At 43.1% G+C, this 26,415-nt stretch overlaps 1 protein-coding gene across 1 annotated transcript; it reads right to left on the reverse strand.

The window, feature by feature from the left end:
- Nucleotides 1-1,760: 1,760 nt before the first annotated feature.
- On the reverse strand, nucleotides 1,761-25,825 carry LOC102567748 (pancreatic lipase-related protein 2). Its single transcript, XM_006262706.4, has 8 exons — nucleotides 25,777-25,825; nucleotides 23,255-23,409; nucleotides 18,782-18,907; nucleotides 18,029-18,163; nucleotides 16,609-16,717; nucleotides 15,195-15,314; nucleotides 14,986-15,108; nucleotides 1,761-1,966 (listed from the first exon to the last, which is right to left on the reverse strand). Exons 1-8 carry the CDS (start codon nucleotides 25,823-25,825, stop codon nucleotides 1,761-1,763), a joined length of 1,023 nt encoding a protein of 340 aa, XP_006262768.2.
- Nucleotides 25,826-26,415: the final 590 nt, after the last annotated feature.

Genomic DNA, 26,415 nt, shown 5'->3' on the forward strand with positions numbered 1-26,415 from the left:
TTATTGCACTTCATGGCATGCCAGTATACCCAGTGCAGCTGGTTCTGGCCTGTCTTTCGGATGAATTGCCAAGATGTTGGTCTGAATACATTCCTCAGGAAAAGAAGCAGGACCCATAGTAGAGATGATCATATTGTTTATTAGACCAACAAGGTTTTTTTGCAAAAAAAAAAATTCTTAAATTTCAGGAAAAGAAGGCACTTCCGAGGTAATTCTAGTCAAACTTGGCAGTCCTTTGTTTTCAGCAAACCCTCTCCATGCTACTGATGTTGCGGTAGATGATGTTCAAGCAACAGCCACAGGAAAAAAAATCCAGAAATCCTTTGAATGCTTTTTATCTTGGAAAAGGGGGTTAAAAGAAAATAATGCTGTAGGCAGACTCTAATGGAAGAGTCCATGCTTGCTCAGTGCACTCCGGTGTGCTAAGGGTTAAAGACCATCTTTTCCCCATTTTATTATATTTCCTGTTCCCATAACTGAACCATGGGTTTGGAGTACTCCTAGCATATCTCTTTATGTTCTCTCATCATAACCTGAGGTTCTTAGGACTAAAGCTCCATTACACCATGGATAGAAATGTAGACATGAGTTCAGAAACAAAGTGCTTCTGCAGAGGACTGAGGAAATAGTTTGAGTATCTACTGAGAGCGCATAAGCTGAAAAGAGTTTATAAATGAGAAAACAAAAGAAGATTCTATTATTCTCTGTACTGTGCCCACAGTCAATACAAGTACAATATGTTCATCCATGCTTCAGCAACGTGGAAGAGTTTGCCAAGTTGTACTCTGTACGGGTCCTTGGCCACAAAATGTAGACCTAGGAACAAAACAAAATGTTTTTCTGTACCATTGGAAATTTTCAAAACAGCAGCTGCACTTAAACATGAAGCCTGATTATCCTTTTTGTGTTGTATCAAACGTTTGGGGGTTTTTTTAATTGTATTTTTTAAATAAAAAGTTTCAAAGAATGATGTTAAAGGATGCCTAGGTGTGTTCCAAAACACATTCACCTGTGGGCCCAGATAAAGCATGGACAATTTTTAGTCCCAGAGGGAAATGTTTAACTTTCTCATGAACACGTCTAGCTCCAAGCCAGAACTCTGATCTGAACTCTTGTCCTCAGACATCCCTTGAAGAAAGCACAGGACACTCTTGGCAGTAATATTCATAATGGATCGAGTGCCCCTAGACTTGGTTGAAATGTGAATATTAATTTCCTGTATGAGACTCAGTTCTTGTCATGAACAGGTTACAATAGATGTAAATTTGCAAATTCAACTCTAGGTGTAACTACATTTCACACCAGTCCTTCTGTACTTACGTAAGCCCATTTTCTCCTAATTGTATTGTGACTGTTTCTGCTCCCACGTTGCCCCTGCATACACACTCTGGATTTTTTCGCCAGAAAAATTCAACTTTTGTAATATCGGTGCAAATATCTGTATCAAAATAGCGTGTAAAATTGTTGCCAGAGTTGAAGAGTCCACTGCCAAAGGAAAAGTATGGAAATGATACTGTGCTACCTTTCAACATGGTGAAAAGACATTCTTACACAACACAGCATAATCAACAAGGAGCATGGGGGTATTGTGATATACTAAGAGGTCCCAACAATACTGCTGTCATGAATATTACATTTTACCCAATTGCTGAATGCATTATAAAAGGGAATTGCTAACAGACAAATCAAACTTTGAATGGAGATTTTTCTTGGAGAGCTGATGAACGAGTCATTCAAGATGGCTTCAGGAGTTGCACTAGCTACTTGCTAAGGTTATCAACCACGAGGAAGTTGGAAGTGAATTGAGAAAACCTCCGCTGAGTCTGTATCTCTTTATTCAAAAGTTCTCGGGTGCAGCTGAAACGCACGTTAACGTGGTGCTTCATTTCAGTGACTGGACCTCGCGGAGGTCTTCGAGTATGATGTTGACTTTGCCCTAAGATGGTGACTGTAGATTTTGGCCATCCTGTGGACAGATGGCCAAAATATGAAATGTAGAAAACTAGAATGAATTAGGAACAGGCAGTGAATAAAAAGATGAGTGCTTCAAAATATAGGCTCAGAAACGACCTGGAGGCTGCATGGGAGTGTTCCAGTGAGGATAATGCTCTTCACTTTTACGTGATGCTGTTCATCTCAGGAACTTAAGTTCTCAGCAGATGAGTAATTAATTAAACCATCACGATGCTTCTGTCAGGTGATCAAATAGTAGTATCCTTCCCTGACAGATGGGGACTTGGGATCACAGAGAGGTAAGTAGCTTGCTGGGTTCATTATGGTGCCCAGAAAAGTTATGCACTGAACATCCAAAGGTGAGTACTTTATACATATAACAGGTATTCAAACCATGCAAAAACTTATTCCTGGCAGTAATCTTTAGCCTTACAGATGTTCCCCTTGGCTTAAGTACATTATTAAAGACTCTCAGGCTTGGAATAATTCTGAATACAAAATTGTATGGGACCACCCACTGTTTAGCAGAAATTTGAGGGAAAATCTAGTAGGGAGCAGAAACAAATTAATATCTGTGGGCAGGACTAGCAGAGAAGCCTGGGTTAGAGAAACTGCCTGGTCCTTGCTCAGTCTGAGCTGCTCTCTTTTTCTAGCCCTAGTTTCTTTCTCGGTCATCACATGGTGCAAGACATGAAAACATCTCTGGGACCATTAGTCATCCTCCTTTGTGTAACTTTGACTTGTTTCTGTCTCCCCTTAAACTACCAAACACCCTTCTCATCACTTTTTTTATGTTTTAAACCTAGAGCCCCTTACTGATGTTGGGGTTGACTCACTCATTCAAGTCGGTGTTGTGCTGATAGGAGAAACTCATCTCCCTGGCTAGAGTCCTGCCTCACAAAGGTGTTGTGGGTCTGGGGAACCAACTCTTTTTCTTTTTTTCCCTCACCAGGCTTGCCGTTGTATGGTGATGGGGAATCCTGTGGTCTTATCCCTTCTTCTTTCACCAACACTGAGCTGCATGTTAGGGAAAGCCCTTAGGACTGAGTGGCCTTTAACAATTTTTCTTACTATTGGTTGGGAACCCACCATGTGCTTTGGCTTGGGGAAAATCCTAAACTGTAGGGAGCAAGGCCCAGGAAGCTTTTACCCTATAAGCCAAATACACAAATGCCTGTTTAATGGTGCAGGTAGATACCCAGTGAGATTTATGAAAATTAGGTAGATGCCTTCATTCCCAACGACTTTCCCAACTCAGTGGATTAGACAGATTTTGTTTGATGTTGCCATCAGCTGTGTTCTTGGTTACATTTCTGGAAAATGAGAGCTATCCTCAAATAAGACAGTCTTCCCAAAAAGAATTAATGGGAATTAGGCTGCCAGACACCTAATGGGGATTATTCAGATAAGGAAGGGGGCAAGCTGAAGGATGAGGTAACAAAAGAGACAGAGAGCTTTTGTTGGGGTTCAGTAAATTCAAGTCAGCAGGGCTGGATGAGCTTTATCCCAGGGTCCTGAAAGAGCTGGCAGAGGAGATTCTTGGAGCCCTTGGCATTGATCTTCATGATGTTGTGGGAGATGGGCTACATAGCAGAGGATTGGAAAAGGACCAATATAGGGCCCCTCTTTGAAAAAGGCAAGAAGGAGGACCTGGGGAACTACAGGCTGATTAGCCTTACCCCAATACCTGGGAAGGTGCTGGAGCATACCCTAAGGAAGGCCATTTGCATGCATCTGGAGGCAGAAAAGCTGCTTGCAGAGAGCCAACATGGATTTATGAAAAACTAAAGGTGTCAAACCTGATCTCCTTCTTTGACAAAGTAAGTTAGTACTTGGGTACATGAAGGGAAGGCTGTGGATATAGTGTATCTGACTGCAACAAGGCTTTTGACAAGGTTCCCCACAACCTTCTCATAAATAAATTGGAGAAATGTGGGCTAGATAAAACTACTGCAAGATGGATAGATAACTGGCTCAATAGCTGCAAGCAAAGGGTAATTATTAATGGGTTCATATCAGAATGGCAGGAGGTCTTCTGTGAAGTCCCACAAAGGTCTGTCCTGGGCATGGTGCTGTTCAGTGTGTTTATTATTATTTGCCTACTGGCATAGAAAGCTTCTTGAGCAAGTTTTGGGACAACACGAAACTGGGAAGGATTGTGAACACATTGGAGGATGTGAGCACAATTCGGAAGGGTCTTGACAGATTGGAAAGTTGGACTAGAGCTGACTAGATGAAGTTCAATGCAGACAAATGCAGGGTGCTACATCTCAAGAGGAATAATAAAAAAACAAAAACAAAATGGGTGACACCTGGCTGGATGGCAGCTCTATGGAAAAGGACTCTGGAGTCTCGATAGATCACAGAGTCAATGTGGGGTCTGCCCTGTGATATAGCCACACAAAAGGCCAATGAAGTTTTAGATGCAAGACATGGGAAGTGATAGCACCTTTCTACTTGGCACTGGTTAGGCTTCATCTGGACTACTGTGTGCATTTCTGGCTCCATATTTTAAAAAGGATGTGGAGAAGTTAGAAAGGGTCCAGAGGTAGGCTACAGAGATGATCAAGGGCTTGGAAAGCAAGTTGTATGAGGAGAAGCTGAAGGAGCTAGACATGTTCAGCTTGTGGAATAGGCACTTAAGACGGGGCATGATGGCAGTCTTCAAATACTTGAAGGGATGCCATAAAGAAGAGGAAAGGCACTTCTCTCTTGCTGCAGAAAAAAGGACTTGGACCAATGGCTTGAAGTTGCAGCAAAGTAAGTTTAGATTGGATATCTGGAAAAAAAACCTTCTTCATTGTGAGAATAGTGAGGCAGTGGAATAGACTGTCTAGGGAAGTTGTGGACTCTCCATCACTGGAGGTGTTCAAGAAGAGGTTGGACAATCACTGGTCAGGGAGGATTTAGGTGTAGCCATACCTATATTCTACCATGGGTATTTTCCATGCGTCTGGGCTTTGCTGGTTGTGTCGTGTCCGTCCCTCCCCCTCCCAGTTTTATTGCTATGTGTTTCAGGTTGGTTTTAAGCTTTCCCAGAGACATTGGGTGTTGGCTATAGCCAAGACTGGGGACTTCGACTGGGGAGTGCCAATGGTCCTGCTGGAACCAAAGCTGGATATTCCTGGCTATAGGGTCCTGCTCCTCCGCTCGGGGTCAGACCAATCGCCATATTTGGGGTCCAGAAGGGATTTTATTACATGGTCAAATTGGTATGGACTGTGGAGGGGTTTGCCCTCCTTTGTAGCAAGGGGTGTGGCCCCCTATGGGGGACCTCTTGAGCATATATTGACAATTGTGGAAGCAGGACACTGGTGGCTGTGGTTCCCCTGCTTTACTTGTGGCATAGGCCTATGTTGTGTCAGGGCTGATAGTAGTGTTACGTAGAGTTTAGATTATGGTTATGGTGGTTTAGGTTATGCTTATGGGATGGTTTGGATAGGGATGATCCTCCCTCAGGCAGAGGGTTGACCTAGATGACCTGTCATTGGAGGGTTGACCTAGATGACCTGTCCCTTGCAGCCCTACTTCTTTATGACTAATCTATGACTATGAATCTGCATTTACTTCAACTAAGCGCACCTTACTACTTCAAATTTAACTAAGGTATTTTCATTAGATTTTCTGTATGGTGCATCTGCAGTCAAGTGTTTTGTGGGAAAGGCCAGAAAGATGGCAGAATCTAAAATCCAGAGAAACTGGTGCTTGAAATCTTTACAGTGTGCCTCTGCAGGAATGAGGTTGAAATCCACTCTTTCATATAAAAAATACCTGGATTGGGGTGTAGAACAGAACTCATGCTTCCTGATATAAGTGAGAAGCGGGCTCCAGCTTTGCAGCATACCACGTGGTACATTTCTTGAGAGAGGCTCAGTTGTGCAATAGCATAGTACACAGTCCTTCCCCACTGTAACATCTCCACCAAGTGGCCGCCTGTTTCATATCAGCACAAAATTGTTCCCTGACCTAGGCATAGCACAGAGTCCTTCCTCTTTCTCAACAAACATCAATTTCAGAAAAATATAAGCAGAGAGTGCACAAGAAATACGAACACCTTTCAGTCTAAATAGATAGTTTCGGAAATATTGAGCACCCTTCTCTTTTTTTTTTATTACTATTAAAAATGATCGGTATAACAAGATTAAATAGGTGGAAATAACTGCTTGGTGCCTTTTAGTAGAATAATATTGTCGAGAGCCAACTTTTTCACTGTAATGCCCAACTTACTTGAACATCATGTAGTCCCTTCTGAATGTATTGGTTCCAGTCAGGCCGGTATGTATAGACCCCCACATGGTTTGTGTTGTGCATACTTTGACATTTATCTTTTTCCTGCAACCTACACACAAGGAAAATCTAATTAGCTGGGAAAAAAATGGATTTCGCTGTGCAAACAAAATTTCTCTCCTCTTCCAAAAATATGGCCTTCAAAGACTCTGAACAAAAACAATTTTTTAGGAGAGCAGGCTAACTGATGTTAGAAATGAGCTAAAGTTTTCATATAGTAGAGCAAAACTGTCTCATTGATACTAGGATTCTGTTACACAAGCCAGACAGATTCAGGGTTTTTTTTCCCCCCTATACCTGTGCCGAGATTTGTAGAAGTCAGCGGTGCACTTCACGTACAACAGCGGAGTCTGGGGAGGGTCGGGGACTATTGTATTCATGTTCTTATGGAAAGACAGACTTCAAGCAGCACACATTTTGAGAAGTTTTTTTGAATTATTGCACTGACCAAGAGACTCCTTCCCCCACTTTGCAAAGACAAGATTGGGAGTTAGGATAGGATGTATCACCTCCATGTACTAGCCAGCTTAAAATAATGTGTTTCTCCTGGTTTCAGAAATGACCACATTCTCTACACCCAAATACTTTAATTTTCTGAGGGGTTTTTTTGCCATTTAAAAATGAAGCATTATACACGTTATTGCCATTTTTCTTTCATACTCCACTGTTTAGTAAATAGCTGTCATCAATTCCTGACACACATCTTCTGATTTATTCCCTTTTATGTCTAATACTAGTTATGGCAATAATGCTTTAATTAATGAATTTCCACAATTACCACCTCAGAAGCTGATTCTGTTTTAATCACAGATTAAAACATTAATTTTTTTGTAGCTATGCCTTGATGAATTTTGCAGATACTTTGTGAAATAAGCCAATTTTAGAAAAAATGTCCAACAGCTGCAATGCAGTTTAGGTTGCTTTGACATATTGCAAATGTTGAACAGGGACATTTTTTTCCAGCTCTATAAATATCTGAGATCATTAAATATTTAAATATCTCACAGAACATGGCAAAACTATTGACTTGGAAGAGACCACTGTTAATTGAATTGCTTGTATAATAGTTCCCAACAACTAAATAAATTAAGAGCAAATTCATGACGTGCTTCTTTTGGACATTTGAAAGCCTGTTTCTTGCAATGAGTTTCAGGAACGCCAACCATTGACTTCAAGAGAATTCTGCATACGTATGCAGGTAGTTACCCTGATAGAGCTCATTGCTAGATTGGGGACCAATAACAGTAGATAAAATAATAGTTAATAACAGTAAAATAAAATAAGAGGGAAATAACGTTAAATTATAGTAGTCAGAATGAGCACTTACGAGCATATGGTGGAAAAGACCCTGTGTTTAAATAAAACATTTGGAATTCTTTCTTGGTTTTTCCAGGAAACATATCTGCGTAGTGGCCCATCATTGGGCAGCCTTCCTGGGGACATGGGAAGCAAGATCCCTACATGGAAGAACATCGATTAGTAAGGATGCTGGGAGTTTGGATATCTTGGTCAGTATTGAGTCCAAGCTAAGTTGTGCATTTTACAAAGTGGGGCTGTAGTATGTCTGTATTTTTGAGGTCAAATAATATTCCTGTTCCTGTAGGAAGGAAGCATGGTCTACTTACATTACTAGACTTGGACTTAGGCTGCTGCAGGTTTTCAGTGATAATGAGTAATTCATTTTAAATTTACCTTATACCAGTTGTTCCTCATCTGTCAAATAGGGATAAAAACTCCTAACCACAGAGGGTCCTTGGGAGGGTTTCATAGATTGTAAGGGACCTTGCAAGATCATCAGGTCCAGCCCCCCTGCACTAGGTAGGGAAGACAACTGGGGTCAGGTGACCCCAGCAAGGTGACCATCCAGTCTCCTCTTGGAGATTTCCAGGGTAGGCAACTGCACCACCTCTGGAGGGAGCTTATTCCACAGTCTGGACACCCTACCTGTGAAGAAGTTTTTCCTAGTATTAAGCCTAAAACAGTGTTCCAGGAGTTTGTGGCCATTACTCCTGGTTTTCCCCAAGACAACCCTGGTGAACACTTTGTTCACCAAGCCCTTGATGTACTCCCCTGATGGAGCAGTAAGCTGCTACCAAGTCCCCTCTCAGCCTTCTCTTTTTTTAGGCTGAAGAGTCCCAAGTCCCTCAGCCTTTCCTTGTATGGCTTGCCTTGCAAGTCTCTGATCATATGGGTGGCCCTTCTCTGGATTCTCTCAAGCTTTTCCATGCCCTTGTTGAAGTGCGGCGCCCAGAACTGGATGCAGTACTCCAGCTGCAGTCTCACCAATGCTGAGTAAAGCCGAAGAATCACTTCCTTGGTTTTGCTTGAGATGCATCGGTTGATGCATGCCAGAGTATTGTTTGCACTGCTGGCTACAGCATCGCACTGATGGCTCATGCTCATACTGTAGTCTGTTATGACCCCTAGGTCCCTTTCAGTCGTGGTGCTAGTCAGCTGAGTGCCACTGAACCTGTAAGTATATTGGGGATTGTTTGTCCTCATTGGAGCTCTTCACACTTCTCAGTGCTGAACTTCATCAAATGGCAGGATTAAGATATTCCTGTCCAATAAGATGACAGGCTCAATGAATGGGGAGAGAGCAGTGGATCTAATATACCTTGACTTTAGCAAGCCTTTTGACATGGTCTCCCATGACATTTAGTAAGCTATAGAAGTACAGACTAGATGAGAGTACTGGAAGGTGGGTACACAGCTGGATGGATCATCCTGCTTAATGTGCAGTCATTAATAGCTTAATATCTTATTGGGAGGAAGTGTCATGTGTGGTTTCCAAGGTGTCTTTCCTGGTATTGTTTAATATCTTCAGTCATGATTTAGAGGGTAGGATTGAGAGCAGCTTGGCAGGTTTGCTGAGTTGGGTGGAGTTGCAGAGAGTAGAGCTAAGTTACAGCATAACCTTGAGAAACTGGAGAAGTAGTCCAAAATCAATCCAATGAAATCTAACAAGGACAAATGTAAAGTCAGACACTTGGGAAAGCACAATTGCAAGCATACGTACAAACTGGGGAACGTCCCACTAGGCTTCAGTAGAGCAGGAAAGGACATGGGGGTCACAGTGGACCATAAGCTGGATACAAGCCAAAAGTGTGCTCTTGTTGCACACTATGGTAATGGAAACATCGGCAAGTCAAGGGAAGTGCTTCTTCATCTCTGTTCAGCACTAGTAAAGCCTCCCCTGGACTACTTTGTGCAGCTTTGGGAACCTCACTTCAAGAAAGGAACAGACAAATTAGAATCCAAAAGAGAGCAACAAAATGGCTAGAGGCTTGGGGAGCTTGATTTATGAATTTGAGGAAAAGTCGAAAGATCTAGGATTTTTTTAGCCTGGAGAAGAGAAGACTGGAGGCAGGATTTGATAAGTCTTCCCGTACCTGAAGGCTCATTGTATGGAAGAGGGAGGTGGACTATTCCCAGTGGCCTCAGGGGGCAGGACAAGGAGCAATGGTCTAAACTTGTAGCAAAAGAAATTTAGGTTGGCTCCCCTCATTAAACTCAAGGTATCCTTCAAAAAATGCCAGCTCTTAGGTTTCACTTATTATTTTTCCATAGTCAAAAAACAGAACAATTCTTCTGTTGCAAAGCACTCAGAAACCCCACAACAGCTCAGGATATTTTTAAAACTACAGATTCTTGTTTAAAATGTCTGGGTTTCTTTTATGAATCATGTTTGCACGCTTAACAGTGCTAACATTGTGTGGCACCCCACAGCACCCTGGAAAGGATCTCAAGGCATGCCAGGATGCCATGGCATTGTGGCTGACAATCTCTGGATTAGACAGACATTTGTATGGGATGATTTTATCAGTTATGATCCTGCCTAGAGCTGAGGCCTGCAGTAGATGGCCACCTGAGGTCCTTTCCAACCATACTAGTAAGGGAGATAGTTAACAGTGTTAGGCTGAAATCAGGCAGAAGACAGGACAGGGGTGGCACCTCAGGTGGCCTATACATGTGCTCAGGGCTGGGGAGGGGCTGTATTAATTAGAGCGGCTACCCAACAGTTGCTCTAATTAAAATGGCTCACTATCATGTGTATTAAGATCCCCTGCATTTTAAAATGCCAGGGGCACTTTAACTAATGCTCATTCGATGAGGCCCCCACGATAAAGCGCCCCCACGGTCATTTTAAACATCAAGGGAGGTGGGGAAGGAGGGCTTAATACATGCGATGGTGCGGTGATGCTGGAGTAATTCAAATTAGCACATGGAGCAGAGTGGATAGGCATTTTTACACACGCAAGCACCGCAGCGCCAGGCGCTTTGAAAAGCTCCCAGGGCTGCAAGGCTTGCAGTTGTATAAGTGGCAAAATGCGTGTCAGCACTGAGAAAATGGCAGCGGTGCAGTTTTGAACTAAAACACATCAGAGGTGCTTTAGTTCAAAAGTGCACTACCACCATTTTCTGTGCGCTGACACGTATTTCACCGCTTGTACAACCGCGTGCATCGCAGCATGGTTGGCCTCGGCTCATGTGTGCGATTAATCAAGTCTGCTTCGAAGTGATGGACCTCTGGCGAGTTGCAGGGCAAAAAAGTATGCGTATAAATGTCCAGTTAGTCGAGTCTGCTCCAAAGCGTTCTAACTAGAACATGAACCAGCATGTCTGTAGGCAGTCTTAGAGACTAACTTTCCACTACCCCTGCCGCCTTTGACTAATTCTGCTACCCTGCCCTGGTTTCAGCCCTACTATTCTATGATCCTATGTTTGTCATTTAATTTTAATAGGAAAGAAGAAAGATATTGTCTTGCTAAGGAAGTAGAATTTTTTTTTTTACATGTTGGGAACATTGGCATTCTTTGCAGTAGTAGGTATTTGGACATTAAAATAAGCGGCTTAAGTCGCACTATGCTCATTTCTGTCGTTTATTCTGCTATTGATGGGATTCTTTTCTCAGAACTGAAAGTACGCAGCGTACAGAAGTGCACTCATTATCATTCTAGTGCTGAATAACATCAAACTCCCAACACCGTTGCAAAGAGTGATCAAGTTTCAGCATTAATATAATAATTCCTTTTGTGAAGAAATGGGAGAAGAATGATGGACTTTATTTTGTTCATTAGCCTCAAGAATTTGTTCATTAAAGGCCCAGTCCTGTCCAGTGAATACCATGAATGCCCATTGATTTCCTAGTTTTAGGTATTTACAGGCTGTTTTATGCATAACTGTGTGTCTTCTGTAGATGTGATTGTTTATCCTCTCCTAAGCAGCTGTGGACATGCCTTATTTTTATAATGTCTGCTAAGAGCTGGGTCTTGGTAATGCTTGTTGGCAGTGCATTCTTCCAGTGAAATTAGGCATTTTTAAACAAACCTAAATAGTTTTTCCAGTTTTAAAATATGCCTTATTTCAATCCAAGTGTATGTTCCCTTATTCCTGCATGGTGAGAGAGGGTAGTAAGAGGACCTGACTTCCTTTCTCTCTAACGTTCATTATTTTATAGGCCATTGTCATCTCATGTCTTATTCATCCCTCTAAACAGCACTGTCTTTTTAACCTCATTTCTATGAAGTGTTTTGTGTCTAATCATTGGGCTCCTCCTTGTCCTTTGGCCTCTTTCAGTTTTTAAGTCTTTGGCATTTTGAGTTTTGCTTGATATACTTACTAATAAAAAGGTCTGATAGGATCTACAGGGATATCCAAGAAATCCATTGGGAGATATAATGCTTTCAGAATAATACCAGAGACTTCTTACATGTGCACATCCAGTGGTCCTGAGTTCTGGGGAAAATAATCATTAAATAATGATTCAGGCTATCGGTTTTCATGGTCGTGAAACATACAACACAACGAAGACACTTGGATTTTTCTGTTCCAAAAGAATTGGGAAAACAGTGGTTTCTTGTATCTCTTTTTTTTTTTTTAAGAAACTTTTAAAAATGTGGTGTTTTTTTTTCACACTTTTAAAAATGTGTTCATGTTGACCTTCCTGAAAGACTGGCTCAAACTCATCTGTTATGTTTTGGATGGACAGGAGCCAGTTATTGATCCAGCAAATAGATCCATCCAAATGCGTTCCAGTGCCCCTGCAGAACCCTATCCGCATCGGTCCGATTGTCTGTGGCTGTCAGAGCGGCTTTTGCAGGGTTTCTATTCAGTGTTTTGAAGGCTAAAGTAAGGACAGCGTTTTGAAAGTATTTAGCAATCACTGTGAGAGTCACCATTTGCCAAATGTTACTACAAAGCAGCATCTCAAATGACTGCTATTTTCCTATTTTCTCTGTTCTGAACATAAGAGGGGTTTTAGTAACTGTTGTAAGTTCAGTGGCCTGTAGTATTTTTTTTTTAAACACTACAAAGCCTGTATCCTTTGACACCCGTGATACAGGGAAACGAACAAAATATCAAGATGTTCTGCAGCTTGTTCCTGGTTTGGTCAATATTGTTTGTGACAGCTGCATTTTTTTCTTTAAATATACTGTTATGAGTGTCTAGCACTAGGGTCAATAGGTGCTATCAAGAACAAGTTTCCTACCTCAAATGGAGCAAGCACTATCTTCCTCCTCTCTGTAAAGTGCCAGGCAAACCTAAGACACAATTTATAAAATCTAGACTTTAAAAACAATATATAGATAAAGATGTATAGATATAGAGAGAGACATGTACATGTATATGTGTATATATGTATATATATGTCTAGATTTTATGAATTGTGTCTTAGGTTTACCTAGCGCTTGATTCAGCTTGGAAAATAGAGACTAATCCAGGTAAACGGTAAAATTTAGCTGCTATGAAATCAGTAGCAGTTGATGCGGTGAAGATTTCACTGAAGTCTGTGTACGATATTGTTCATACATTATTATTATCTATGACAACTGAACTGTGTTAAAATTTCCACATCTGTGTTTCTCGGAAATAATTGTGGACCATCGTGGCTTAATGTGCTTCTTGCTTTTGTATAGTGTTCTAGCAGTCTAACTCAGGAGGGTTTTATCTTTTAAAATCTCCCCTCTGACAACTAACCCTCTGGTGATGTGGTGATGTGCCAGAGGACTGGAAACGGGCCAATGTGGTTCCCTTTTTCAAAAAAGGGAGGAAGGAGGACCCAGGAAACTATAGGCCCATTAGTCTTACCTCGATCCTGGGGAAGCTTTTTAAGAAAATGATCCTGGCGCATGTCCACGAGGGGCCAGCAGGGGAGGTTATGCTTAGGGGCAACCAACACGGGTTCATTAGAGGCAGGTCCTGTCAGACCAACCTGGTGGCCTTTGATGACCGATTCGCCAAATCTCTAGATGCAGGTGTCACGGTAGATATAGTCTTTCTGGACTTTAGGAAGGCCTTCGACACTGTCTCTCACCCAATTCTCATTAAAAAACTAGGAGACTGTGGCGTCAACACCTACACAGTCAGATGGGTCACTAACTGGCTGGAGGGCTGCACCCAGAGAGTGGTGGTGGACGGGTCTTATTCAACCTGGAGGGATGTGGGCAGTGGGGTCCCCAGGGCTCAGTCCTTGGGCCTGCACTATACAACATCTTCATCAGTGACTTGGACGAGGGGGTAAAAAGCACCCTGTTCAAATTTGCCGATGACACTAAGATGTGGGGGGATGTGGGCATGCTAGAAGGGAGGAATAGGCTGCAATAGGACCTAGACAGGTTACAGGGGTGGGCAGATGAGAACAGGATGGGTTTCAACACTAACAAGTGCAAGGTGCTGTACCTGGGGAGGAAGAACCTACTGTGTACCTACAGGCTGGGGAACTCCCTTCTCGTCAGTGCAGAGGCAGAAAAGGATCTTGAAGTCATTATTGAGGCCAAAATGAACGTGGGCCGACAGTGTGGGGACGCGGTCAGGAAGGCCAACCGCACCTTGTCATGCATCCACAGATGCATCTGAAGCAGGTCCAAGGAGGTGATCCTCCCCCTCTATGCGACACTGGTCAGGTTGCAGTTGGAGTATTGTGTCCAGTTCTGGGCACTGCACTTCAGGACGGATGTGGACAACATAGAGAGGGTCCAGAGGAGGGCCACTCGCATGGTCAGGGGACAGCACGGCAGGCCCTACGAGGAGAGGCTACGGGACCTGAACCTGTTCAGCCTCCACAAGAGAAGACTGAGAGGGGATCTGGTGGCCTGTTACAAACTGGTCAGAGGGGACCAGCAGGCATTGGGAGAGTCCCTGTTCCCCTGAGCACTACCAGGAGTGACTAGAAATAACGGTCACAAGCTGGCAGAGGGTAGATTCAAGCTAGACAGCATGAACACTAAATAGTACTGTACATAAATGATTTGCTGAATGTGTAATTTAAACTAGAGTGAGGCATGAAGGCAAAGCACATTGGTCTGTGCACCTTGTGTGAAATGCAGGAGCCTGTTCAAAAGAGTTGGTCAGAAAACGGGCTCATATTTCATAATTGTACCAACAATAAAACATACATGTGCAAGCTGTTATGGCCTAACTGTCATGCCTGCCTGATTCTGTCCTGATCCTATAACAAAACAGAATTACTAGGAGTCAAAGTTAGTGCCAGGTAGCTAACTTGCATCACTGCAGGATCAGGCAGACAAAAGGGGTGATGTTTGCTCAACAGCAGCAACTCTCGCCCCTCTTTTAAAGCGTCTAAAACTCATGTTTCTCCAGATGCTGCACTGGATCTCTTTTCCCTTCCCTAGAACATTAATAATTACCCAGTATTCCCAATCAGAAATCCAAAGGATTAACCTAGCCTTTATATCAGACTCTTGTGTACAGTCAGGCATTTAATATTTGAAATATACTTACCTCTCATGACCTCGTTGACATCGCGGCTTACAGGTTGTTCCCGAAGTAGTGGACATCCTGGCATTGTTTTCCCGCCATTTGGGTAAAAATCCAGATGTCCAGAGGGCTGATTGATTCCAACAGCTGTAAAATGTGATGTGTTCAGTGCTGACTGCCTTCTAAATGGCAGCTGGCAAGCTCGGTGGATTGGTCTCCATGCAAAAACTTACCAAAGTCAAAAAACAAGCGACCAGCATTACTGTGAATGACGTCAACAAATTCTGCATCGGAAGGATCCAGCCTGACCTCAGGAGGCGTGGAATGGAAATAGGGCCCAGCCGGATCCAAGCCTAAGTAGAAAAGGAACGTGCATTGTGATTATTACGTGTACTCTGCTAGATGGGAAAACCTTTTTGTTAGGCGTGCCACAAATTAGCCCCACACCTTCCCCGAGTGCCTCTCAATCTGCTTTTCTTTCTGCTCCCCTCCCTGTCCTCCCTGCTCAATCTGCCGCTCAGCTTTCATCTCCGTGCTCTGTGCTTCCTGCCCCATCTGGTGCTCTGCTTTTTGCTCCATGTGCTGTATTGCCTGTCCCCTCGCTGATCTACTGTGGGCCACCTATGTCACTTGTGGCACGTGCGCTGCACATTGGCCACCCCTGTTTCCATGTGTATCATAACCTTTCCAGATTAAGGTCTACATTTTGGGCTATGAACCCAGATTGGCACTGACAGTGGCAGTTGTCATGATGGGCACAGGCACAATGGTTAGCATCTAAGCGGTAGCGGATGGAGACTTTGTACAGTACTTTTGTGCATATGAATAAATCACAGTGCTCTCCAGTGACAGTGAGGCAGTATTGCCTACAGCCGGTTTGCAGCTGAAGTAATACCCCATTCAGTTCTAATGCTAATGTGCCCTTATTTTTAAGGTGAAGTCCTGGAGTTTTAATCCTAGCTCTCTCTAAGTGAAACACATGATTTTTTTTTTGATTATTGTGCACAGACATGATTTAGGTACAGTGTTGTTCCTGCATCATTTAGAATTGAGCATAATGTTCGATTGGAAATTACTATAGCTTTCTTTTGAAAGGTCACAACTTGAAATGCTGAAACAAACTGTTGAACTGGACTGTTAAGAGTAAATAAGATAATGAATCCTGAATGCTTTAAAAGTCTGCAGCCCCAAGACGAGTAACGGTCCCTAACTTATTCAACTACTGTTAACTAATATTTTTCAGCAGAGATAGGAGTTGTGGAGCCCTGTGCCAAGTGGCATGTCCCCCACGCTGGCTGTGTTTTTCCTGCCTTTGCCTTAAGCTTGCCTGGCTTCCACAGTGCAGGGCTAGAAACACAGCAGAGCTCAGAGAGGTTGGGGGACAGTTAAGAAGTTCAACCTCTGCTGCAATTCAGTCATCCTACTGACAACTGAAGCCACATATGGATATGGGGAACTGAAGACAATGTTCTGGCATGTGATGAAGGGTTTGTGAAAAGGCAAGACCCAATTTTACATATAGCCATTGCTTCTGGTAGTACTTGTCAAGTACAATGTGTGCTCTGGATTCATCAGAAAGCAAGGGGTTCTTGTCCTTGGGTACGTTATCCTCTCTTTAGTCTCACAAGATGAAATAGTCTCTGGTACCTGTTATTCGAGCAATGCCTCTCTTCCTTCTTCCTGCTTCACCTGCAGCATGTGCTCCAAGACTGTGACCAATAATGTGGATGTTGGCAGGCGTGTATCCGTAATCTCTCTGTTGAAATGCAGGAAAAAGGGGAGGGAGGAAAGTGTGTGTGTATGGTGGGGGGTGATTTTGTGATAATTACTGGGTAAGGGGACTGACAGGGAGCGGGGGCTGTTGGGAGCTATATGCAGACACCGTTCCCTGCAGGTGTATCTGATGCTTTGTGCAGCAGAGGCACCCCACAAATTAATTTATATGGAAATATATATGGGACATCTGAACTGGAGATGTAGATCTAATTCAGCGGCCCTGAGCCTGCAGCAGTCCTGAGATGACGAATGCCTTCCTTGCTCACGGCGGTTATGCAGGATTGCCAGCTCTCATGATTTTTGGCATATTCTTAAAGTCTACGCTTTGGGAACATGAAAAACTTAACTCTTCCTCTTATGTATGTATATAAATATATATATAAAAGAAAGAGCTAAGTTTTTCATATTCCCGAAACGTAGACTTTAAGAACAGCGCAAAAATTTTGAGTGTTGGCAACACTGGTTATGATCAATTTACTTCCAATGCATACTAGGCCATGACCACAAATTCTGCTCCCCTCCCAAAAGCCTCTGCTGCTTCATGCCTCCGTACAACATTTACCTTCTGTGCGCACCAGCAAACCTGGTTCTCACTCCTGGAATCGGTGCAGGGACAGCAAATGGACTTTCCTATGTCCCATGCGCTCTGCAGTACTCCTGACACCCATCCCCTTCCCTCGAGTGAGGACGGTGAGCCCTGGTGGGGGTGTTTGGATTGCTGTCTGTGCTGTGTTCGTGCTGAGGATGAATTAGACTTTCTTCTTTGGGGGAGTCAGCTTGTGCCCTTCCACCAGCCTCAGTTCACACTTGCACCAACATGAAATACAGAGCAGTTAAGGCAAGAACGTTTGACGCACACCTCTACCCAACGATGGGCCGGTCGGCTTCCTTTTCTAAGGAGACACTACCACCTTGTGGCATATTTGGGTAATTCAAAAGTCGTTTGTAGGATCTGTCCAACGTGTTTCATGGTTGTGGCACAGATCCTGCAAACATTAGACACATGCTTAAGTTTCCAGGCATGTCATGATTTATGGTAAAGCATGTGCCCTAGGTGGTTGCAGGAGTGGAGACTGTAAACACGGCTCTCTTACATAAGGTTATCAGCAACTCTGCTTTTTGTCTATGCCAAGTCAGATCTAAGCATGCCCTTGGTATTTTTTTAGATCTATTATGAGAGAACTTTAGAGGCTGTAAAGAATATAAAATGAAAGCTCCCCTACACAGCCCATATGATGTGGTTATGCGTCTACACATAGCATGGAACGGTGGGTAAATAAGACATCTTTACCTCCAGAAGGTCCATTAAATACTTCAATTCGGCCCCCACAATTCGAATATTGCTGACTGCGTCCGTGTATATGACATCTGAGCCACCCCTCCAGTCTACGACGATGCAGTTCACATCTTCCACTTGAAACATTAACTGGTGTATGTGAAAGCGAGAGAATGGAAGAAAAGGATAAATTAAGAGTAATCGAGGGTAAAGCTTGGGATTTAATTAGTAACGTGTTGAAGTTGGCTATGGAAAGAGTATCATTTCAATTATGGTGCTGGATTTTGTGTCCCGTACCCGTGAACTTAGTCACTGCTCTTGCAAGAAGCTCATGTTAACCTGAAATTCTGCTCCTCTTCTATGACTAGTCCTATTGAAGTCTATGGTGCAACTTGTGGACCTTTTTCAGCAATTACAATGGTAGGGACCAGACTTCTATTTAGAAACAATAAGATGGAGACCATACGTGACTGAGCTGCTTTCTCTTCAGATATATTCTCAGAAGAATTGCTATCTGGGTTCCAACCACAAGGCTGGATTTGACTTTCAGTTACCCTAATGCCGAGCAGTTTCTGCAGTAAATCATAAGATATTTCTTAGAACTTGGGTATGAAAAAAAGCATATGAAGGGCTTAAAAACTGAGATGATTGTTCATTAACATTCATATGATTTAGTGGGAAACCACATAGTGAATTGTTAAAAAGGAATGGAAGCTGAAATTTTAAACCTGAGTGGAGTAACATTGAAATAAAATACTTGTATTCTACCTTGCACATGTCTATTTGCCAAATGATGTCATTTCTGGTAGAATATCCATGTATAAGAAAACGAGTTGTCCTGTTGGTTCGGAAATTTGAGGCTTTGATAGTTGAGGGCTTTATGGCAGAAATTTCCTGTATTTAAAAAAAAAAGAAAAAAGAAAAAAAGGAAAACAGCTGAATCCTCTCCTTCAGTGGGGATCTAGGTTATGTTCCTTTTCCAGTGCCCCACCGGGTGACCTTTGGCATATCATTTCCATTCTGTTCCTGTGTTTTCCCATTTATAAAATGAAGGTGATGGTACTGACCTTTATAACATACTAAGATGTACTCATGAAAAGTGCCATAGAAAATCATGGTAGTATTAAAATGCATCAAATGAACACTGAACATAACACTTACAAGATAGAGATTGAAGGCTGCATGCATGTTTGTCCTATTTTTCTTTTCTTTTCTTTTCTTTCTCAACCCCTAGTTCTGACTCCTTTAAAAACAAGACAGAATTTCATCCCCTCTTTCTTTTTGTATTATTAAACACTTTGTGGGCTACAGGGAAGAAATGTCAGGATTATAAGGTTAGAGACCATGGATAAAAATGTATTTGTTGCTAGGGGAAACGGGTCTTTTAACTTTTGAATAAAATATTAGTTGAATTTTAGTTTACTTTCAAACTTTGATTTGTACTTGTTTTTTATTAAGATGTATTTACTTGGACAGTCCAATAAGTGATTGGGGGAAAATGTTAGTTCCTCAGCTCATGCCTTGTCTGCAGTGAAAGGCTGAGAAAGGTCATAGGTTGCATCAGAACTTGCTTTAATAAAAAGTATCTGTAACCTTGTTATGTATTAAGTAAAAAGGCAAAAAATGTCACTTTTTCACCATTGTCTATCATTCATTTTTTTTTATTATTAATTTCCTTCTAATTGAATCGGGACTTGATTGCTTTGGAAGCTGTTTTCCTTCTGCCACAGAGTAGTTCCTAGTCTAGCAAATGCATTGAGTGTGTAAGGCAGCGCCCTCACTCTGAACACCACCATCCTTTTGAGAAGTCAGATGTAGATGTAGTCTACCCCATTTAAGTGCTTCCTTTTAGGACCGATAAAGGCTATACAGGTGTAGCAGGCTTACCTTTTGTAGCTTGGGTTGAGTCCCAGGCTCGAGAGTCTGCTGCTTGATTGGTGGAGCCCACCCACCAATCAGGAGGCAGCAAGAGGAGTGAAGCCATGCCCCTTTCCCGAGGGGAGGGGGAGAGGAGCTCCACGGACCTGATTGTAGACTGCCCTGAAGAGTATATAAAGAGCAGCGTGCCCGGCACGAGGGGCCATGTGGCGAGGGACTTAAGAAGTGTGGAGCAAGAAAAGCTGGGGAGCTCTCCCCCAGCGGGCAGTAGGCCCAAGGCTCCTGAAGCCGCTACTGGAGGAGCAGCCTTGGGAGCGGTGCAAAACCACTTGGGCTGTTGATGGCGCACAGGGATGATGCACAGAGACCTGGCCCTGGAAGTGGTGTGAAACCGCTTGGGCTCATCATGGTGCGTGGTTCGGCATATGGAGTCCAGGCTTTGGGAGCTGCAAGTGGCGGTTCAAGCCTGCAACCCCGGTGAGTGGCCGGGTGTTATGGTGCGCGGCTCAAAGCATGGAGCCCAGGTTCTGGGAAGCTGCAAGCAGCGGCTCGAGCCTGAAGCCCTGAAGGGCTAGCAGGCCACTCGGTGCATGGGGTGGCGCACAGAGCAAGGGCCTTGGGAGCCACAGTGCAGCGGCTCAGGACCCATCTCCCGGCAAGCAGCCAGGTCTCACAGTGTGCAGGGTGGCGCAGGGAAGCAGAGCAAGGAAGCGGCAGAGGCTGCTCAGGTTAGCCACCCAGCTACTGAGTTACTGGGCCCTTGGGTCCCAGAGTGGAAAATGTTTGAGGTGGGCAAACCCCAGAGAAAGGGCGGGGTGAGCCACCACCCCCAGGGACCCCATTGAAAGAGAGACCATCTCTTGCCATGGGTCAGACACCATATTAAGGAATAGATGTTATTGAGATTGTTTATGTCTGTGCCTTTTATTTTGTAATTTGAAATGTTGTTTTGTGTTGATACTCCTGAAATTGTTTTATTGTGACAGGTAAATAGTGTTATCATAGGATAGAGTAATTTCTAAAAAGCACCCTATTAGTTTCTTTGATTGCTAGGTCCCCTAACTGGGTAGAGGTCCATTGATGCATTAAAGAAAGAGGGACTGTTCCTTTGTAGGAGTAAAATCACTTTTCCCCTGTTAAACTTCGTGTGACACTTTAACTGAGTATGGGTTCCCCACTGGGATGGGGAAGCTGTGGGTTTATTGTGTATATATTGGTTTTTCCTGGAGATTGTGGTTGGAAGCGATTTTTCCCACGGTGTTATTTAGGGTTTGACCTTGGTTGTTGGTTAATGGTCACTGTGTAAATCTATGTATATGATATTTAGTTTTATGTTTATGTATATTCTATGTTAATAAATATTGTAAATAGTTAAGAGCCTGTCTAGAGTCTAACCCTATGGAGGAAGGAGGGAACCACGTGTCCGTGATGGTGATCCCTCCCACAACACCCTCACTTCTCACCATGTCCTTGTGATTGGGATCAGGGCACACCCTTGGGTGTACCTGGGCTACATAGGACTTAATCTGGTAAATACACTTTTGGGGACTTATTGGCTGTGATGCCTGGTAATTAACAGAACCACCTGGATTCATGTTTTTTGTGCTTCATCCAAGCTTGCTACCTTGTTTGAGTGTACCTCATGCCCTTAATAACAACCTTGATATTCACAGGGCCTACTCAGTTCAAGGTGCGTAAGCCTTGAGAGAGGTGGTGGCTCCTAGTCAGGTTAAGCAATTTTGCAGTTAAACAGAGTACATTTACATTATAATGGGCCCAAGAGTTTCTATGTATGTAAAGTGGTTTATGCCCTTATGCAAAGTAACCAACAGACGCAAAATTGGGACTGGCATTGTGTTGTACTTAAGTGAATTATGCACTCAACTGAAATGAATATAGGTCTGCTTCACGCTGCACAAACTTCACATACGGCCGGCTAGTCCCCAGAGTGATAGGTCCATGTCTCCATTTGTTTTTCTACCCTTTACCAATAAATAATCCTTATTGTCTCCCTCTGTCTGCTAATGCAGCAAGTCTGGGGATCATTAGACCAAAATGGTCCTGCCTAGATCAAGAGGTTGGATGATACCTTGAGTCCCTTCCAGCTCAATATTTTTCCCCCTGCCATGAACACTGGCAGGAGGTGTGGCCTGGGCAGTATTACCCTGATCTAACTCTTATGGAAGTAGATGGTACTACCAGCACTGAGTTTAATGGCACTTTGGCCAAGTCCCAGCGGGGCAATCCCATTGAACTCTACCCTTTTTCTCCACACTTAGCCTCCCCTTGCACTGCTCTGGCTGAGGTTTCTTGCTTGGAAATTCAGAGGATTGCTCCAAAGATAGTAGATTTCAGGGTGATAATGAGTGTGTGCATCTTATGTGTTTTAATGAATACCTTATCCTTTTGCATTAAACGAGAAATAAAAGAAAGAACATATTTCCCTTGCTTTCATTATTTGTCTTTCCCTTCTCTCAGGGCTCTCTCCCAATATCTCTGTGTCTTGCCATAGCCTTTTCTCCAGTGCTTTTCAGTGTCATTTTTCTTTTAGTCTCTCTCTGCTGAAGTGTGTTAATAATTGTTCCTCCTCCTTTCCTTCCATCTGTCCCCCTTTCACTGCCCTTTCCTCTGCTTCTTTCTCCTTTCTTGTACATACGCTCTTTAATTCTCCTTGAATCTTCCTTATCTGTCTCCTCCTCCTTCCGTCTCTCCTGTGTCTCTTCATCCCTTGTACTCTTGTTTCTCCTCCTCTTCTCCTACTGTACAACCTCTCCTTTATGTCTCCTTTCTACCTGTCCTCCATTACTCCATTTTGCCTTACTTAAAAGTAACATGCAGGCAGGACCTCTGAGAGTAGGAGTATGTGATTTAGGAGTCTCACTGCTTAAATGCATAGGCTGTACCCCAGATCCTCAAGTCTACCCTGCAAAGTCTTCCTAGACTGGAGCCAGGTCTTTGGAGGCTTGTCAAGCCCAAATTGTGGCAGAACAGGTTTTCTTTGTAGTTCCCTTTCTGGCTTTGGCCTTTGGGTAGTAAACTTGAAGCACGAGTTTGACCCTTTGTTTATTGCCAAGTGCACGCGGGGTGCTTATAAGCATTCGGAATACATCAGCAGACTTCAATCACTAAAATGACATTGTTGGAGGCTTATAATTGATACTGTGTAAATAGATGTGACTTATTGGAGTAAATGCCTGGAAAAAGGCAATGGAATAGGGAGAAATCAGCAGGTAATAGTGGGATGGTGTATGCTGCCAAACTGAGACCGTTCTGGTGGAGAGCACGGAAAAAGGACACAGATCTTTCTTTCAGAAAAGAGTAGTTAACGTTTTCAATTTTTAAACGAGACCTGGCTCTTCTTACCTGGCATCTGTTGGGGTTGGCTCTAGTGTAGAGGAGGAATGTGGTCTTCACTCGTTCGGGAGAGCTGGGCGAGCCTGTCAGTGGTCTTTGCAGTGTACCAGTCCATGGTGGTTTATTTGGGAAGCAGCCAAGCCTCTGATAACAAACGTCACTTCCTGTGACACACGAAGTTTCGGTGCATTAGAAATGGGTTCCAGTTTGGCTCTGTAGCCGAGACTACCACCACTTTCAAAGGAGGTAACGGAGGGGTTTGCTTCTCTTTGCTTCAGGGACCTCAAAAATGGCAGTGAATTCTCTTCTAGAGAGGTGATTAGTTTTCCTCTGAACAACACTGTTGAGGTCATAACAGTTTCACTGGGGACAAGTCGGGTTCCCAAAGGTTTCAACCAGACTCCAAGGGTGCATCTAACAAAACTATAGCATAAGTCCTCTATATCCTGGAGGAAATGGGGATGACCAAAGCGTCTATATCACGGAGGATCTTTTAACCTTGTCTCTCTTCCCAACCCATCCCAAGCACTCCCTGGGTACCATTGGGCAGAGATCCTTGAGCGCAAGACTTGCACTACTTCCTTTGGGCCACAGAGGTGGATGGAGGACTTGCTTCGTGCACGTTGGGCTAAAGAAACTCAACTGCCTTTTTTGCTCATTAAGCAAATTGCTCCTGAAAAGAATAGCTGTGTTTTCTCTTGTCTTTCTCCACTAAACACAGGGGAGACACTAATTTTGAACCATTTCTGTAAAAGGGCAGATTGAAGGCTTTGGCACCGTAACAAGTTTTCTCAAAGTCTGCTTCTTAATTAAACCAGTTAATTTAACCAAGCCTGCATTTTAGCCAGTTTTGCTCAGAAATAATTGTCCTGTAGAGGCAGGCTATCCCATAACTGGTTCCAGCAGGGTTTCTATGACCTTTCTCAGAGAAAGCGGCTAGTGGCTGGAAACAGGACTCTTTGCTCCGTATGACAGCTCCTGCAAGTATAAAGTCTTACTGGGGAGGGCACAGTTTGAAGGCAGAGGCAGGACAGCTGCTCTTCGTGCCACTACTAAGCTTTGCTTGGTAACTAGAAAAAGATGGAAGGTGCTTTTATTTTTTAACTACTTTTAAACTTTCTTCCAGAGATGCAAATTTATGCAGGCTGCACCCCTTGAAGAAAATATATACAGCCCTGACTAAACCCCCTCGAAATAAGCATGCCTTTGGATTGCTTTGTTCAGGGAAGTTCTTCACATGACGGCCAACATACCATGGATTATCAAACCCACATATTAAATAACTTCCTCTATTACCCAACAGGCTTAAAGGGAAGCAGAAGTGCCCAAAGCAATACACATTCAGTGCACATCTAAAACTTAGTCATTTCATCACGTTTATTGTTTAAATACAATTACGAGAGACAATCTATGGGAGTCGCCATTAAAAAGCCATTTACCCAACCTTTTTCTGCTGTATCTGCACCCTGAGGAGTTCCTGCTCCAAACAGAGAGAAACAGTACAAAGGTACTCTAGTGCCTGAGAGCAAATGATGACATGTTAATAGCAGCAACAACCACGCAGGTTATTCCACTCTTTGTACAACTGGCAGGAGTAATACCAAAACGGTATATGGACCTGCAGATGCACTGTATGTCTGAGACCTTACAAATGATCTGGGCTTTTCTTAAGAGTTCCCAATCACTTTAGGGACTTGGGAATCATGCCCTTAGATTATATTATTATTTTTGTTGTTATGTAGCTCTTGGCACGTTATTGATTAAAGATCAGACCTGCATGCCTTGCTTGTGTATCGGGACCACCTACTGGAAAAGCGACAGCCTAAATAATTAAAGTCACTGGCTTCCATTGCCTCATCAACCTGCATTTGTACAGAAGCAACATGCATTTGCGTAGGAGCAACACGCATTTGAAGCACATACACATTTCCTGCATGCTTGTATATTCAGCCTTACACATCTTGTTGAGCCTTTAAAGTTGTTATACATTAAATAGCAAAGTAAATGAAAGAAGCATAGCAGGGGTCAGACTTATTAACTGTCATGCTGAACAATCTCATCTCACTGTTTTCTTGTGTTTGCTCGGTACGTCTATCGGAGGCCACCTGTTCAATCTTGTTTATAGCTAGAGAGTAAGCAGTTTGGAGTGGGGGCCATCTAGTTCTGTGTTCATGTAGCACAGTGAAGTCCTAGCCTGTGCTTGGGCCGCCAAAATGATACCACAATACAAATAACAAATAATAATAATTATTCTGAACAGGAAACAGTTGTGAAAGGACTAGACTCCTCTTCCATACAGAGATATAGGGCTATCTCCCTTTCCTTTTGCCTGTTGAATCTTTTCTTAAAGAGAAATTGCTGGGTGAATATGGTGAAGATATTAAACTAAGGAACAAATCGCTCAGAAGGAGAACCACCATTCCATATCAAACTATTATTGTAACATTTTTGTTAAAATATATGTAGAAGTATTGTGGTTTGAACAAGAAGAATTCAGTCACTTGGTAGTCCTCGTCTGTATCTAGTCTCACCTTTGGCTGTGTCGAGCAGAAAAAGTGCAGCGATCCAAATGCCAAACATCTAAAGCAAAATAAATACACAATTTAAAGCAGAATAAAATGTGCATCCAGAATTCAGCTAAGATTAGATTAATCCATTCACAAAAATACTGTCATGTAGTAGGAGCATTGCCAACCTCAAGCATTTCAGCTCATTGAAATGGACCCAGTAGGTTCAGGGTTGGGTGAAAGATCACGTTTCCAAAGAATGGACGTGGAGTTTGTGTTTCCTGCAGGAGTTTCAGATTTTTCTCTGTGAACATCAGAGCTTGAAAGTTTTTTTGTTAAAAGGAAACCCGAGTTTCTTTTGTAACCACTTGACTCCAGAAGTTAAAGCTGTAAAAGAACCCTATCCAAAGACTTCAATAAAGTCAGTGGAGCTGGAAACGCTGAAGTAGAGTCCTAGCCATTTAAATTGCAAAATCTTTGGAGCAGGGGCGTCTTTGTGTAGTGACCTTTGAACATGAACTAAGCACTAGATGCATCTACACGTGCACATTACTGTGGGGTTGATTAGCTCTGCAGTAAAGTGTCACTGTGTACACATAAACCAGTATTGGGACTCAGGTATTTAATTAACTCCACCATAAGATAATACTGTCCCTGTCAGTG

This window comes from Alligator mississippiensis, chromosome 6 (assembly GCF_030867095.1).
Source record: "Alligator mississippiensis isolate rAllMis1 chromosome 6, rAllMis1, whole genome shotgun sequence".
Taxonomy (NCBI): Eukaryota; Metazoa; Chordata; order Crocodylia; family Alligatoridae; genus Alligator; species Alligator mississippiensis.